General features: G+C 35.8%; 1 protein-coding gene across 1 annotated transcript in view; it reads left to right on the top strand.

Moving 5' to 3' along the window:
- Window positions 1-16,916, top strand: part of pik3cb (phosphatidylinositol-4,5-bisphosphate 3-kinase, catalytic subunit beta) — a 32,464-nt gene extending 15,548 nt beyond the window's left edge. The window contains exons 3-23 of the mRNA XM_053486591.1: window positions 1,020-1,248; window positions 1,806-2,026; window positions 2,167-2,349; window positions 3,888-4,055; window positions 4,416-4,505; window positions 4,600-4,851; window positions 4,948-5,044; window positions 5,266-5,396; window positions 5,918-5,968; window positions 8,165-8,353; window positions 8,450-8,571; window positions 8,703-8,846; window positions 9,122-9,221; window positions 10,420-10,610; window positions 11,359-11,468; window positions 11,622-11,700; window positions 12,633-12,800; window positions 13,844-13,967; window positions 14,051-14,196; window positions 14,333-14,465; window positions 14,726-16,916. Coding sequence (XP_053342566.1) covers window positions 1,020-1,248; window positions 1,806-2,026; window positions 2,167-2,349; window positions 3,888-4,055; window positions 4,416-4,505; window positions 4,600-4,851; window positions 4,948-5,044; window positions 5,266-5,396; window positions 5,918-5,968; window positions 8,165-8,353; window positions 8,450-8,571; window positions 8,703-8,846; window positions 9,122-9,221; window positions 10,420-10,610; window positions 11,359-11,468; window positions 11,622-11,700; window positions 12,633-12,800; window positions 13,844-13,967; window positions 14,051-14,196; window positions 14,333-14,465; window positions 14,726-14,857 — 3,060 coding nt within the window. The 3' untranslated portion in view covers window positions 14,858-16,916. The remainder of the gene's footprint in view (window positions 1-1,019; window positions 1,249-1,805; window positions 2,027-2,166; window positions 2,350-3,887; window positions 4,056-4,415; window positions 4,506-4,599; window positions 4,852-4,947; window positions 5,045-5,265; window positions 5,397-5,917; window positions 5,969-8,164; window positions 8,354-8,449; window positions 8,572-8,702; window positions 8,847-9,121; window positions 9,222-10,419; window positions 10,611-11,358; window positions 11,469-11,621; window positions 11,701-12,632; window positions 12,801-13,843; window positions 13,968-14,050; window positions 14,197-14,332; window positions 14,466-14,725) is intronic.
- Window positions 16,917-17,568: the final 652 nt, after the last annotated feature.

Below are 17,568 nucleotides of genomic sequence, written 5' to 3'. Positions count from 1 at the left end.
TCTTTTTATTTGTTTGTTTTAAAGATTGCACTAAAGTATTAGCAACATTGTTTAGTATATTTTAGGTCAAGTTTGGACTATTGTAAAAATTCCCATTAATAATTCAATTCAGTTCAATTCAATTTTATTTGTATAGCGCTTTTAGCAATTTTCATTGCCGCAAAGCAGCTTTACATAGTTAAAAGAATTATTTAAGTTTGTATGAAATGTGAATTTGTATGAATCAAAATGGTCAGTTTGTCCCTGGTGAGCAAGCCGAGGGCGACAGTGGCAAGGAAAAACTCCCTGAGATGGTAATAGGAAGAAACCTTGAGAGGAACCAGACTCAACAGGGAACCCATCCTCATTTGGGTAAAACAGAAAGCAGTAAATGATCTGCATTTATACAGTGTGTAGGGTGGGAGGCAGTTCAGCTATAATAGCTGATGTTAATTGATGTTAATATGGAGTCCAGGTAGTTATTGAAGACCCAGGTAGACTTGAAAGAAGTTCCAGTCATGAACTATCGAACTGTCAAGTCCCCAGAGAAACAGTTGCCAACACCAGTCATGGCCAGAACCATTTTCTAGGTAGAGAGAATCATTCCCAGACACCAGACGCATCCCAGAGAGACACACGGGGCATCCATGTGACGAGATCTTCAGCCAGAAGCAGGGCACCAGGATGGGTCAGACAGGTCCGGAGGGCAGAGGGAGTCTGGATCAAAATAATAAATTTGAACAAGATTTACATTTTTATGAAATTGCTAAAATACTGAATGAACCAATGTGCAGAATTCGCACATTGATTAATTTTCCTCTTTCGACATGCATAAAACAGGCTTATGTTTGAATTTATGTTCAAATCTGAATGCATAAAATGGGGATGCTGATGGCTGTCATTCAACTACAGTTCTTATCATTCTGTACTAATTCCACCAATTGGTATTATAATAGTTTTTAGAACACTACACAGCCTTTGTTGTTTCAGTTTAGGTCAGCTTTTTATATAATATTATTTTTATTATTATTATTTTGTAGATGCTATGGAAGCAGGCACAGGTTTATCCTCTTTTCTCCCTACTTGGGGAAATGGATGGTCACATATTCGAGTGTGTGAACCAAGCTGCAGTTCATGAGGAGCTGGAGGATGAAAGCAGACGTTTGTGTGATGTTCGACCATTTTTGCCTGTACTCAGGCTCATTACTCGCAACTGTGGCCGTGCTGAACGCCTGCTTGACTCCAAGATTGGGGTGCTTATTGGAAAAGGTAAAAAACTAATTAAAGCACACATGCCCTAAAAACGTAATATTGACCCAAATGTCCAAATTAATGCTTTAGTACTGACTCCGAAATGCACGTTATGCAAGCAGATATGCATGCACATTTCTGACATCAAAAAGTCATTCATTAGTTGAATAAGTATATTGTTCTTCATTTATTAAACGCAAAATCTTTGAGTTAAAGGTTGCAGGCAAAGATACAAACTTATCTATACTCCCATAATGGTTTGTCACCAATTTTATTTCCTGTAATCTTGAAAATTAAGTTGGCAAAGTAAGCTGCTTAATAGATAGGGAGAGGGTTCATAATTTAATGGCTAAGAATAACTTGAACAGATAATAAAAAAATAACTTTATGTAACTCATCTGGAAAATAATTTAAGTAAGTCATATTTTTTATTTTAATATAATAACATAAACATAATATTTATTAACATAACATAATAAATCATATTAAATCACAAATGTATAAAATAAAGAATTTATCATTTAACATTGACTTTTTGTTAGAAGCAGGTATTGAGTGTCTTTCATCTCTTGCAGGGCTTCATGAACTGGATGCTTTGCAGGACCAGGAAGTAAAAGATTTTCGTAGCAAAATGCAGCGAATTAGTGAAGAGAAAATGCAGTCAGTGCACATGATGTCATGGGCAGAATGGCTTCAGAGCTGCTTCTCTCCCCAACTAGAGGTGGGACCAGTTGATGCGTTATGTGATAGGAACGAGGGCTTTATCAAGATCACCATGCACTACAACCAATCACAGGTACACCAATAGATGTGCACGTATAGATACTGTGAAATTCATAGAGATGTTCACTGGGGAATCCCTAATATTATTCTAGTCATTGCTTAATATTCTTTTTAATTCACGTTCTTCCACTTTCTCTTGTCCCCTCTAACCAGGACACAACAAGCTTAAAAGTGCCTTTGAGCTGTACTGTACCTGAATTAATGAACCAAGCACTCAGAAAATGGCTGACTACTCATGGTTTGGGAGAAGATGAAGACCGTGTTGGTAACTATGTACTCAGAGTCAGTGACAAGCTGGAGTTCTTGTTTGGAGACCACCCACTTGTATCTTACAGAGTAAGTGACTAAATAAACTCTTCCCTTACCCCTTCATCACACTTGCTGCATAGATTATAAGGTAACAAAATAGGATGGTTAGTTAAATGTAGGATGCCATGTGAATAATGCATGTATGATTTTAAGCCTTAAGGTCAGTTAAGAGCAGTAAGCCTCAAATCTTCAGGGCAGTTTGATCTTAAGTTATGAAAACTACAATGCTTTTGGAACCAGTCACACAGTTAGGAGAGCTTGACTTGATCATGAAGCTAGGGGCTTACCCACATTTCCAAACTATTTGCTCATTTGTTCCAAACTGTCCTTTTATTGAAATTCTTGCTGATTTTTGGTCGCCTGACTGTGACGTCATGTGTCCTAATGACCTCAGATTAACCTACAAAATGTTAAGATGAACTTACCAATCACCTAGCACACCTCTACAAACAGTTGTAAATTGTCATTCATTTTCTTTAAACTGTCACAATTTATTTACATTGTTACAAAGTATCTACTACTCAAATTAAATGTCAAGGACTATTATTTTATTTGAACCCCCTTTAAATAGTTTTTCTTGACCAAGAACTTCAGGAAGAGTTAAGAGCTAACTCTGAAACTGCTTCATCCTCCATATTTAATTGTAATATACATTCCACCATCTTGCATAGTCGACTTGAAATGCAACCACACAGTTAGCCAGTGCTATATTGGTTGGGAATTGTTTTAGCATTCAGCTTGTCATGCCACATAATTGTCAGGGCAGAAGTGGTTTATAGCAGGACCAGAGTGGTTCTTATTAGAGCTATGGAAATTCTTGACCTGTCCTGAGTTGAAATCATGACAGATTAATATTTGAATCGAAGTAGCATATTTTGATTGATTACAAAGAACATCTTTCCAGCTATTAGAAAGAACTTCAAATAACGTGACAACTTTTAAAAATGTAAAGAACTGACAAAACCTTTTATGCCCGGGACTACTTCTGCACATACCATGCCATCAATGTTGGAACTTCCTTGTTGTTGGAAACAACAACCTTTTTTGTTGTTGTTGGTTGTCCTTTTAAGTTTTCTCCAGATACTTTTGGCTTTACTCTCTCATCCAAAATGGTTGGCTTATTTTTTGTTTCTTGTAATTCTAGTATTGAAGGCCAGTAAGGTGTCATAAAAGGCTAAATTTAAGGACACCTTAAAAAAAAGAATAATGATGAAAAAATACTGTCAACATACTGTAGCCATTATATACTGTTTTTACAACGTATAACTAGTACAAGTTTAACAAATGGAGATTTATTTTAAGGGTTTGTCACAAAACTGCTTATGTGCTTAGATTATTTAGTTTTGAATTTATATACAGGAATATATTCATATGAAGATTTTTTTATATGGTATTTCATATTCATATTTATTCCTTCTTGATTATTTACAATTTATTACCAAATAACCAACCTATATTCATATACATATCCATAACTAAATAACCAACCTGATAATGTGACCTGTGCATTAAATACTTTATGCATTTCATCTCTCCTCTTTTTTTTTTTTTTTTTTTCTTTGCAGTATATTAGATCATGCATACTGTCACAGGAAAATCCACATCTGACATTAGTGCATTGTGATATGGTGAAGACCATGTTTGAACATGAGATCAGCAGTATTGAAGCTGTACTCGCACGAAAGTCATCAAATCCCCCTTTACCCCTGCCCCCTAAAAGGAGAGGACCATCAGTAAGTAAATTTAAGCTTTTATCATTATCAGCTTTCTAACACACTTGACAGTAAAAATTACCAACAAATATCACAGATGGCCACTGTTTCTTAGGCACAATAAGGATGATATTTATTCCTTAAAGTGCTAATTTCATATCAGTATGTAAAATACAATGCATGCACATTAACGAACTGAATAATTACCTGTGATAAGTGAACATGGTCAAAAAATACTTTAGATATCTCTAAACAACTCCTTTAAGATGTTTTACAAAAGTGTCATCTATGGTCAATTCCAAATAGTGAGTTATGCATCTGTATTTACGGTTGTTTCGCTTAATAATAATTTTTCTCCTAATTATCGTTGTCTCTTGGCAGACGTTGCATATGAGCATTTGGGACATCCAGTCTCTCTTTAAAATCACTTTAGTAAAGGGCATTAAGGTCAATGCAGAAGAGACAGCAAAGGTAAGGCTTACAACTTTTTTAAAGAAAAAGATATCTACTGCGTTCTGTCCCAGATACATCCCGGTCATGCATGGGGCTTGATCCCTCCTTTTAGGTGCAAGTTCGTGCAGGCTTATTCCATGGTACAGAGCTCCTATGTAAGCCAGCTGTCAGTAATGAGACCAGTGGTCGCTCTGAGCACATCTGGAACAAGACACTCGAGTTTGATATTTCTGCTTGTGACCTGCCACGCATGGCTCGCCTCTGTTTTGCCATCTATGCTGTCATGGACAAAGTAAAAAAGCAAAAATCAACCAAGAACATGCAAATGAACAAATATCAGACGATTCGAAAAGCAGGAAAAGTGGTAAGAGCAACACTTGCATTAACCAAGTAGCAAATCGGAAGCAAAATATGAAACAAATATTTGTTTTTAATTATTTTATGTCTTGCATGTCTTCAGCATTACCCAATAGCATGGGTGAACATGATGGTGTTTGACTACAGAGGACAGCTTAAAACTGGTGATATCATCTTGCATACCTGGTCCTCCTTTCCGGGTAAAAAAAGCCACATGCTCACATTCACATCATGTCTGTTAATGTATCTCATTTAAAAGGATATGTAAAAAGTTGATTAAATGTAGATACAAATTTAATATTTTCAGCAGTAAGTCTGTATTTGGAATTATGATATTTGGGTAGAATTGCACTCTACTGTATTATTAATGACTGTATAAAAATGAAAAAATATGGATCAGTCTGGTTTGTGTACATCACAGATGAGCTGGAGGAGATGTTAAACCCTATTGGAACGGTCCAGACAAATCCTTACACCGAGAATGCAACAGCATTACATATTCGCCTTCCAGAATTCACAGCCCATCCCCCCTCATTTCCTCCATTTGACAAGGTATTTTCACAGATTATTGTATGTTATATAATGCAATATCTTGTTATCATTGGGTAAACTTGTTACTTTATGTTTAGACACTTTAATAACTTTGCACACCTACCTTCACAACTACACTACATGTTTACGTTTACATCCTGGACCAGTGCACAAAGACACTTTAATAACCTTTGCACAAAGACACTTTGTTCTATGCATATTTGCACACCCAGTACAGTATATTTCAATTTGTACAGTATATTTCACAGTACAGTATATTTCAATTTGTACAGTATATTTCTATTTTTATGTACATCATATTTCTATTTTTATTTTTAGTTCAATTTTTCCTAGTTTAATTTAATTTTTCTATTTAATTTTCTATCGTATTTCTTTTATTTATATTTATTTCTTATTTGTAAACTTTAATTCTCTTTCAGGGTCAATAACAGTCGTATAGGCATTTCACTACATTTCGTACTGTGTATGACTGTGTATGACTGTGTATGTGACAAATAAAATTTGAATTTGATTTGTTTTAGATCCTGGAGAAAGCTGCTGATATCGCTGGATCCAGTGACTCTATGTCAATGGTATGTGTACACACACACAAACTCATTCACACACTCACTCACTAACCAATTTAATAGGAACATCTTTACGTTTTGCAGATATTTAATTAACCAATCATGTTGGATAGAATTCTCCACGGACTATAATTTTTGCAGATGACATTGTGCTTTGTAGCGAGGTGCAGAACTTTAAGTACTTAGGGTCAAAGTTGGTGTCGGCAGGTTGGAACAGGTGTAGAAAAGTGTTGGGTGTGTTGGGCGATAAAAGAGTATCAGAGTATCAATAAAAGGAAAGTTGTTTAAGACAAACGATGCTCTGCGGCTCATAGACAGTGGCACTGAAGAAATAAGTGGGAGGTAGCAGAGATGAAGATCTTGAGGTTCTCTTTGGGAGTGACAAGGATGGAAAGGATCAAGAATGAGTTCATCATGCGCCGTGCTTGATGTTTTGGAGATAAAGTCAGAGAGGCCAGATTGAGGTGGTTTGGACATGTTCAGAGGAGAGATTGTAAATATATCGGTAGAAGGATGCTGGGGTAGGAACTGCCAGGCAGGAGGCCTAAAGAAAACCCAACGAGGAGATGGATGCAGTGAGAGAAGACATGAAGTTAGTTAGGAGAAGAGAACGATGAGGATAAGTTTAGATGGAGTCAGATGATTTGCTGTAGCGACACTTGAAAGGGAACAGCCGAAGATGAAGATTTTTCCAAGCTTCTGCAATCCAGTATTGTTTTTCCTCACAGCTTTCTCAATATTTGTCATCAACTGCTGTTTTTATTACTTGTCTATCCTGTTAGTGTGTAGTTGTTGGTTTCTTTAATTTACTGAACATTCTGAATTGTAGTATTGGCTAGGCTTTATGTTTTGGGGCAAAGGCTTTGATGAATTGATTCTCCCTTTTCCAGCTTAAGAGGGTCTTGCTTGTCCCCTGTAGATAGCTCTCAGGACTTAAAGTTAGTTTATCCTTTTTAACAATTACTGTCCTAACAGCACTTCAGTCAAAATTCAGAGCAATTAATTGTTTAAACAGTCAGTGCAAGAAGCCACACCTAAGCAAACAAACACCAGTCAGTCACATCTTTTGATCGCAAAACCAAAAGTCTTCAGTGTGTAGCAAAATAAAAGAATTAACCTTGCTTTTCACCACTTTCTGAGGTGACTGTTGAATATGAGATGATCAGACATGATAAAAGAATATTTGCTGAAATGAAGATACATAATATAAGATTTTAGAATTTTACGTTTATGCTATTGCAAATGACATTACAATAAAGAAAAGCCATTTCCTTTAAAGGCATGCTGTGCCGTTAAGCTTGCCCTTCCACGTCCACATGGATTAATCTCTTTCCTGTAAGTGCCTGAACTGCTAGTTGGTGTTATATGACACAAATGATGTAGTCACTTACTATTTGTAATGGTATGATGCAGATTTGAATGCTTTATTTGCATGTTACAGAATCAAGATGAGACAGACTTCATTGTCTGAATTATTGTGACTTAGTCTTTTGAAGTTGCAGAATTTTTTTTTATTTTGCTACCCTTGGCATGTGACTTTAATTGCCTGACTAAGCCCCAGTGTCTCTAAATCCATAACCTGCCCTTGTTTAAATGTGTACAATCGATTTTGCTATGGAAAATGGCTTACAGGTTGTACCACTGGTAAATCGCACACTTCCCTCTTTGCATTGTTCTTTTTTTATGGCAAGGGCTTTGTAAGCTTTTGTTTTACTTTTAGTTCATGTTTTTTTTGTCTCCACCCTCATCCTGTTACTGGTTTGTGTTTCGTATTCTAAACTGGCTTTATTTAATGCCAAAACTAAAGACTGATAAAGTCTGGTGCTCAAACAGAATACAAAGGAGAGCATATTGTGCTGCTCTTCTCACTAACTCTTTAAGAGTGGGTCAGTTATAAACTGGCTCAAATGCCTGAAAAAGCACTAAAAGGTTTCCAGGTATCATCAATACCAAGGAATGTACTTGCTAGCAAATAGATTTATGTTGCTGCTGCTCTTCCACTCTCTGCTCTCGTTCTTTTCAAAATAATTGGAAACATGTCACTTGTTTTCTCGGATCAGATTAATAAATTATTATTATTTTTTAATATATAATACCTTTGCAGTTAGATAAGGGTAGTGTAACCAAGCATGACCTAAACATTTTTCATCAGTGGTGTATAAAAATGCACGTGTCAGCTACAACAGATTGGTCTTTGTGCAGGGACGAGGAGGGAAAAAGTTCTACACCGAGTTGAAAGAGATCATGGAAAGGGACCCACTGTCACAACTCTGTGAAAATGAAAAGGATCTGATTTGGACACTACGCTATGACTGCAGAGAGAATTTTCCACAGTCCCTCCCTAAACTGCTACTGTCTGTCAAATGGAACAAACATGAAGACATGGCACAGGTATATAAATAAATCAGTACAAACACAAATGACTTTCTCCATCTTTCTTAGGAATAAATGTTTTTTCTATTTCTCTTGCTCTGGGCTTTTCTGTAGTTGCAGGCATTGTTGCAGATTTGGCCTAAAATAAATCCTCGAGATGCTTTAGAACTGCTGGATTTTAACTATCCGGATCAGTATGTCCGAGAGTACGCAGTCAGGTGTCTGCAAGATATGAGGTAAGGGATCAACACAAAGATGTAGCCTGCTGGCTTTATATGATGTCTTTCCCATCCCTGGCTGGTTGTTGTATCATGATACCTAACTGGATCTGACGTATCTGTTTCCCTTTTTCTCTCTCTTGAATCAGTGATGAAGAGCTGCTGCAGTATTTGCTGCAGCTAGTGCAGGTGTTGCGCTATGAACCATATTATGACTGTGCCCTTACCCAGTTTTTACTGCAGCGTGCTCAGGGTAATCGTAAAATTGGACATTTCCTCTTCTGGCATCTCAGGTGTGTTCATGCGTAAACATTAATATTTTATTAACTTCCTTATATCACTACATTGTAGGTGTTGTGCAGCTTAGTACTATATTACTTTGGTGGTGTAAGCCATAGTTTTAGGGTTTTGACTATAAAATGTAATGACAGTAGATTAATATATAATATATATATATATATATATATATATATATATATTTTAACATCTATTTACACTTTCCCTCGAATCCATTTCCCAAGCTTAGGGACTCACTTATGTCTTGTATGGTTTGTTTGTGCGTTCTCAGGTCAGAGATCCACATGCCAGCAGTATCTGTGCAGTTTGCCCTGATACTGGAGGCATACTGCAGAGGCAGCATCCCCCACATTGAAGTGCTTAAAAAACAGGTATAAAGGTTGAAATAGAATATAATGACCCAACCTGTAAATCATTACATTTAATTTAATTGACTTGATAAGGCAATAGAACATTATTGTATCATTATTAAACATTATTTTATGGACATGGTGGATATACAGTGGGTCTATATTTTTTTAATTAATCTAATAGTACTAATTTAAAGGAAAGCTGTATGGGTATACAATCTCAGCTGGGTCTTAATAACACCATTAATAGACTGCAATACTTAAATATTTAACATATTCAGAAGAATAAGAGTATGTCGAGAGACTATTTTGGTCAACCTGTTCCATGGTAATAATTAACAAACGCACATTTCAACTTTATGAATGTACAACACAGAAATTGGTCAGTGTGTGTTGCAGAATATTGAAGTATTGCAGAATGCTTTTCTTTGTTTGTTTTTCCTGTCGGGAATTGCCTTACTATATTCCCAAATGAGCAGTTCCTGTGGCACAAGAACTGGGTTAAAGTTTGCCCTGATTGCTTTACTGCAGTAAATGGAATAAAGTTCAGAAAGGCAGCATCTAATGTTAAAGGAAATTTAACATTGTAGGAAATTAAGATAAATCTATTAAGATATGGTTGACTGGTTGATACAGCTTGTAGATTTTTAGTCAAAATAGTATTATACAGTATGGTATGATACAGTGTTATCGCGAAAAATGTGTGCATGGCTTCTGTCACATACAAGTTTTAAAACTAATTTGTGCTCACTGTGTTTTAAGGTTGGTGTATGCATGTGTCAATGGCATGTCATTTAACAGTGATGCAACACTCCAAAGTGTGGAGTCAGTGTGGCAATTTATTAATGTCCGCTTAAAAAAAAAAAAGAAGAGGAAATATCTTAGTATACGACATATAACTGAATTGATTTGTTACGTCGTCTGTAATGTAGAACCAGCTGTATTACTGGATAGATTTGTAACAGATTTAGGTTGGTTTAAAATCTGTAAAACTTAATAAAATCTGTTTTTTGATAAAGTATACCCACTGATAAAGTACACCTGCCATCATTTTATTTAATAACAACAGATTATATGTCCTGCAACACTGACTTCTGCCTTTTGTTTTTCTTATTTACATGTGTTTTAATTAAATTTATTGAATACAAACTCTGAAATAGAAAAAAATCAAAAAACAAGACAAATGTTATAAGGACTTTCTGCGTCTTTTTGAATGCAGGTCGAGGCTCTCAGTAAGCTAAAAACTGTGAATGAGTTGATCAAACTGGGCACAATTAAAGCAAAGAATAAAACGAAGGAGGCTCAGCTGAGGGACGCCATGATGAAGTGCCTTAGACAGACGGGTTTCATTGAGATTCTCTCAGACCTTCACTCACCACTGAACCCCCAGATTTTGCTTGCTGATGTCAAGTAAGATGGCTTTTCATTTACACTTCATTAGGAACGCCTGTGTGCCTGCTCTATCATGCATCTATGTAATCAGACTCTTGTGTGGCAGCAATACAATGCATAAAATCATGCAGATTATACGGGTCAACTATTTAAATGGGTACAGTGTGATCTCTGTGAGTTTGACCTGGGCATTACAGTATTTGTGGTGACAGGATGGTTTTAGTATTTTTATAACTGCTAATCTACTGGGATTTTAACACACAACAGTCTCCAGAATTTGCTTAAAATGTTGCAACAGAAAATTGTTAAATCTGAAAATTGAGTGACAGTTTTAAGGCTGCACTGTGCACATTGTTAAAATGTTAACACAATGACTGAAGACTGGGAAAAACATAGTCTGGTCTCATGAACCTTGATTTCTTCTAAGACACAGATAGTAAATTTAGAATTTGGCATTAACAGTCAATAGTCAAGGCTGTAATGGTGTTGCGAATGTTTCCTGTTTGGGTATTGTTCCTGACCCTGTGCATCCCCTCATTTTACCCATCTTCTGAAAGTCCTCTTAAACTGATACCCTGAATACGACCTCAGTGTTCTTCAGTGGCCTTCCAAATCTACATGATTTCTTGTGTTGCACAGCTGCAACATAATTGGCTAACTAGATGATTTTATGAATGAGCTGAGGTATAGGTGTTCAAATTAAAGTGGCCAGTGAGCATATCTTAAGAACCTGAAACAAATCTCTCATTTTCTTTATTATATTTAGTGTGGAGAAGTGCAGGTACATGGACTCTAAAATGAAGCCCCTGTGGATTGTTTACCATAACAAGCTGCTGGTAGGAGACACGCTGGGAATCATCTTCAAGAATGGAGATGGTGAGAGACCGTGAAGAGGGAAGGATATGGATAAAGAGGAAGAGAGGTGGAGATGAATGTTGATGAGAGGGGCAGAGGCATAAATAATTATTGTCAAGTGCATCAAATGTCAGGTAATGGCAACTTAAGAAATGAATTGATTTTGACTTTCAGATCTCAGACAGGACATGCTGACTTTGCAGATCCTAAGGTTAATGGATATGCTGTGGAAGGAAGCAAACCTTGACCTCAGGTATTGTGTATACAACATATCATTTCTTTAAGGAAAATACAGAATTACTTAAAAAACTGAATACAACAAAAAATTTTACAGATGGTATGTTGTATATTCCATGCAAGATGTAAATGCTGCGATAACACAATTTTTACAACGGTTAGCTCTGTCCAGGTAATCTGTTTGGATGAGACATTTCACAAATGGTGATATTAGAGCATAATAGCACTGGGACGTTTAACTTTATTTTTAAAAAGCAAATCTTTGGAAAAAATTGTGTCTGGATAATAATAAGATGAATGAATGATGAATGAAATGTCTTCAAGCCAAGGGCGACTGCGACAGTGGCAAGGAAAAACTCCCTGATATGGCATAGGAAGACACCTTGAGAGGAACCAGATTCAATCAGGGAACCCATCCTCATTTGTGTGATAACAGATATATATATATTCTGATTCCTTTCCAAAGCAATGTGACAAATGTCAGTGGCCATCATATTGGCCTCCATTAACTTTGATGTGCTCTTCTTTTCAAAATCTTTTTTTTTTTTTTCTTTTTACTGTTTACATGTCCTTTTTGTTTTACAATTAATACAATCGCACATAAAAATGCATTGAAATCTACAACATGGGTAATGTTATTTCCCTTCAGTATCTGAACAAGTAAATAGGCCTAATTGGTAAAATTGAAATAAACTAAACATCTTAAAAACCTAAAACTAGGATTTACTGCAGGCAAACAGACACACCTAATCATTCTCCAAAATAAACATTCAAATAAAAAAAGATTTGAAAGAGTTGGCCAGATTTTAAGGAAGTTTTTGTTTTTGTTTCATCCATTAATTAACCTAAACAAGTATTAACTTGGCATGGTCATTTTCTTGATTTATAAATTTTTTATTAATAATAATTTATTTGGAAATAACCTTCAGACTTTGGTTTCACTTACAGAATTGTGCCTTATGGTTGCCTGGCAACAGGAGATCGCACAGGGCTGATCGAAGTTGTATCCTCGGCTGACACCATCGCCAACATTCAAAAAAATAGCAGCAATATGGCAGCAGCTGCAGCCTTCAACAAAGATGCTCTGCTCAGCTGGCTCAAGGACAAAAACCCTGGGTAAGACATCCCTGACAAGCAAACCCATACCTGCACCGTGTAGTGGTAATTTAGTTATTTTTGTTAAATGTAACATATACAATAAGCATACAATATTTTATATTACATGAGGTCTAGTACAAACATTTACCATAAATCAAGTTCACGCTCCCTCCTCTGGAAATTAGGTTTAACTTAAATCAGGATATGCTGCAGAGGATTAAAAATGCACACGTTTTTCACAACCAGTATGCCAGAATGCTGGCTGCTATTAATATCAAAACAATTAGAAAAAGCAGTGGAAAAGTGGATAATCGGATTATTTTTTCAACAACAAAGTAGAAATGGGGGCCATGGTGAGCTTGTTTCCAGTAGCAGTACATTTTGGCATAAATATTTTGGGCTAGTTTACGAACATTTTCAGCAGCTTTTTGAGATGTAGATACGGTTTAAATTTTGCTCAGCTGATTTTGTCACATTCTAAAGCACAGCTTTTGTTTTGGTCACACAAACACTACGTAACCTCCACACATTTGATACAGGTTATTACAAAAAAATATACTCACATCAGCCATTACTAAAACCACCTGTCTATATTGTTTAAGTCCTTTTTTTACTGGCAAAACAGCTCTGATGCATCGAGGCAAGACCTCTGAAGTTGTGCTGTGGTACCTTACACCAAAACATTAGCAGCAGATCTCACAAATCCTTTAAGTTAAAGTGTGGCATTTGTGGATTAGACTTGTCCAGCACATCCTTCAGATGCTTGATATGGGGAATTTGGAGGCCAAGTCAACACAATGAAAACTTACATGTGACATTAGGTACATGCATTCCGCAATCCAAAACATGTTTCATTAGACCAGACAACCTTCTTTCATTGTTCTGTGTTGTTTTTTTTTTTGTTTTTTTTTAATGTTCATTGCTCCTTTTTAGGCAGATTTGTTGAACAGTATTCAGCATGGACAGTCTGATCAGTCTTTATAAGTTATGTCTGTTCAATTTGTTTGTGTGTATACATATATATATATGATGTAAAATCTATGTATTTTTTGTTTTTGTAGTGAGGCTCTGGAGAAAGCCATCGAGGAGTTCACACTGTCATGTGCTGGTTATTGCGTCGCCACCTATGTTCTGGGCATCGGTGATCGTCATAGTGACAATATCATGGTCCGAAGCACAGGGCAGGTGAGTAGCAGAAAAGTCTCTGGAGTATAAAAGATCTTTAAATGCTTATTAATCACAAAGGCATTTTTGTTTGTGTGTGTCAGCTCTTTCATATAGACTTTGGTCATATCTTGGGGAACTTTAAATCAAAGTTTGGAATCAAGAGAGAGCGTGTTCCATTCATTCTCACGCATGACTTTATTCACGTCATTCAGCAGGGCAAAACTGGTAACACTGAGAAATTTGGCAGGCAAGTCATGAACAGCATTTTATTTACTCGTCTTTATTATTTTTTTTTATTATTATTTTGTTTTATTAAATCTTGCGTGGTCACAGTCATCATGTCTCTTACTTTTTACTTTACTTACTTTGTTGTCTGTTTGTAGTTTTAGGCAGTACTGTGAGGATGCTTATCTGATTCTGAGAAGGAATGGAAATCTGTTCATCACACTCTTTGCCCTGATGCTGACTTCCGGGTTACCAGAACTCACCTCGGTCAAAGACATTCAGTACTTAAAGGTATACTGTTAAACACCTAGTCACATGTTTCTTTATGTTGAGAATATCTATATAGGACTATATCTGTGCCTGTGACCACTTTAGCCTCAAATCCTAAAAAAAAAAAAAAAAGCTCAAAACTGCACACTAAAAATCCAAGCAAACAAGACCATTTTTCTCTGACCTTTCTCATAAATAAAGTAAAATGGCTTACTGATTGTTTTATAGTCATTTATTTGTGTGCATGTCTCTGTGTCTGTGTCTGTGTGTGTGTGTTACAGGACTCTCTTGCGCTAGGTAAAACTGATGAAGAGGCACTGAAACAGTTCCGGCAGAAGTTTGATGAAGCTCTTAGAGAGAGCTGGACCACTAAAGTTAACTGGATGGCCCACAATGTTGCTCACCCCTCCTAACACCCCTGTCCCAACAAGGATGTTTTAGGAGAAGGCTCGAACACAAGGATAAACCAATATACGCTATGTCTTATAAAAAGTTGTGAAGACCATTAGATGGTTAAATGCAACTTTTTCAATGCAGTAAGCACAAAAAAGCTGCTGATCTTAAGGATTTTCAGATTTTTGAAAACAAGTGACATGAATGGAGATTTAAAAGGAGACAGATGATGAACTGTTGGCTCATTGCCCCACCCAAAAAAAACCCCCACACCTATCTTCCACATTTCAAAATATTTTCCCCACAGTGAGAAGACCTGTGACACAGAAAGGACCAATGTGCGGTATCACCATGTTTTTGATTTACTACTGAATGGATCTTTTTTTTTTTTTTTATTGCCATTCCATCATCTTGCACCTAAAATAACTTTATAATCTGTGATGGTGTCCTAGGACCAGGGATTGTAAAAAGGCACACAGAGTAAAACTATACTTGGTCTGTTCATGGAACTGGAAACGGAACTGATCACTCAGAAGGCATGTAGAGTCAAACTGTTATTGAAGAAATTGTTGTAAATTATTTTGTCATTCCAACTTAAAGCTAGAACTTACTATTAAAAAGCAGCACATCTTGCTGCCTGCAAGCTAAAACAGAGAAGCCCCTGCAGTTTGGCATCTAACCAGTTACAAAATAAGTTTTCACCTGTCACTATTTTACTTTCATACCTTCTTGGACCTCAGACTCATTTGGGTAACATATATACATAGTTGAAAATAAAATAGGCAGCATAGTTCACTTATTGTTTCTTAGACAAAACCATGAATTTTGAGACAGGCATTACTTATTTGGAACAAGCAAACATAGCAAGATGGCTTTCCCTGAATGGTTCATACTGCCAAAAGGGTTATTTTTTTAAAGCATTAATGCTATTTACTATTTTCAGATTTACAATTATCCAACATAAAAATGAGATCTGAATGCTGGAGTAAGAATTAATTTACATTTTAGGGTAAGATCAATATTTCAGGGATTGTTACATTCAATAGAGTTTCTCTGCGTTTAAGAAAGATGCATGTTGGAGCACAGACTCGCCAAATGCCAAATGGGATCTACTGTGCCTTATGTGATGGAAATTCTGCTGTTCCCATGAGACTACTTAAAGCAAGAGGTTTCTAAACACTGGAATTTATTTGACTGTAATTATTTAAGAGTTGCTACATGTTTATATTTATTTTCATCTCCTGGAAAGTGTAGACTACTACTAATAGACTGTATCTGAGACTAGTGAGTTTTTTTCACACAAGCATTCGCCAAGCAAATACTTTGTAATGCGACAGTATATCAGAGCTAAGAAATAATCGGTTCCCACTATTTGGTATAAAGGAACTCATCGTAACTTTATAACTTGCCTATAACAAAAGTTGTAACAAAGCACTAAAACAGGCTTTTTGTGATCTTGGATGTGTTTTACATAAATTAGGTGTTGACTACAATCATGGTAATATCGAAATTCCTATAAAGCTTAAACACCATTTCAGTGAGTGCCTGGGCCCATAAACATTTCATTAATTTTCTAATGCAAAACTATATTTACACTGAAATTTAGAGGACGATTATGTATCTGTTTCTAATATACTTTTATCCAAATGTTGTAAAACCTACCTGAGAAAATGCATTTTGTTTTTACTGTAGCAAAGTTTTTTTTTTTATATATATATATATAAAAACAGCCTTAAACACCGATATCTATACCATACCAGTGGATGTTTTATATTATTGACAACCTGCTGTGTATCTCTAATGCTGCTTAAATTATCCTTAGAGAAACAAAGTTCTGAACACAGAGAAAAAGAAATTTGAATTATAAGTATCCATATACATACACTGCCTGAGAGCATATTGGTGCAATATAATGAATCCTGTTATGTGCAAATTTTGGCTAATGTATGTGCACTACTGCTGCTCTATGGTGTTACGCTAGCCTTCAATTTTCTCACACACTGAAACTGTTTCTCTGATTCTGCCTTGTTCTTACTGATGTTGTCATAGGAACATTATTAAAGTTTGGTATGGCATTAATTTTTGTTCATTATTTTTCTTTAGTGAGTCATTTCTCTATTAAATTAAAAAAGATAAGCTTTTTATGTGGTACTAATACCGCAATCTTTCACACTGTCTGTAAATATTCTGTATTTATTTTTTTTTACAAGAAATACAGGATACATTTCTTGCAAAATGTAAACAGACAGCAAGTGTCAGTGTTGCACTGTTACAAGCTATGCAATGTGTTATTTAAGTATGTAGTGTATTTAGTGGAAAAGCTTGAGACATGAAATAGAGGTTTGAACCTCATGAAATATTTTTCTTTCCAACACGTACAGTATTTCTACATGATACAGACAGTGCAGCTTATTATGTATACATTTTATAAACACAAAAAAATTAATTGTCGGTTTTAAAACCGTCTAATTGTTGTCTAATTCTGCTATCGTAATGTTTAACAAAGACCAAAACACAGCTCTTCTTCAGAAGCAAACCACAGGACAGGAGAAATTTATTTTTATTGTTTAATTGTAAAGCGTCATTGTTGCAAAGCACCTTTAAAACAAAAAAATTATGTACATTTGTGTGTGTGTAAAAATGTATAAGAATCAAAATGATTAGATAGTCCCTGATGAGAAAGCTGAGGGCAAAGGTGGCAAGGAATGCGAGAGGGTACCCATCCGCATTT

This window comes from Clarias gariepinus, chromosome 25 (genome assembly GCF_024256425.1).
Source record: "Clarias gariepinus isolate MV-2021 ecotype Netherlands chromosome 25, CGAR_prim_01v2, whole genome shotgun sequence".
NCBI classification, from domain to species: domain Eukaryota; kingdom Metazoa; phylum Chordata; class Actinopteri; order Siluriformes; family Clariidae; genus Clarias; species Clarias gariepinus.
This window is presented reverse-complemented; position numbering and strand designations above follow the sequence as displayed.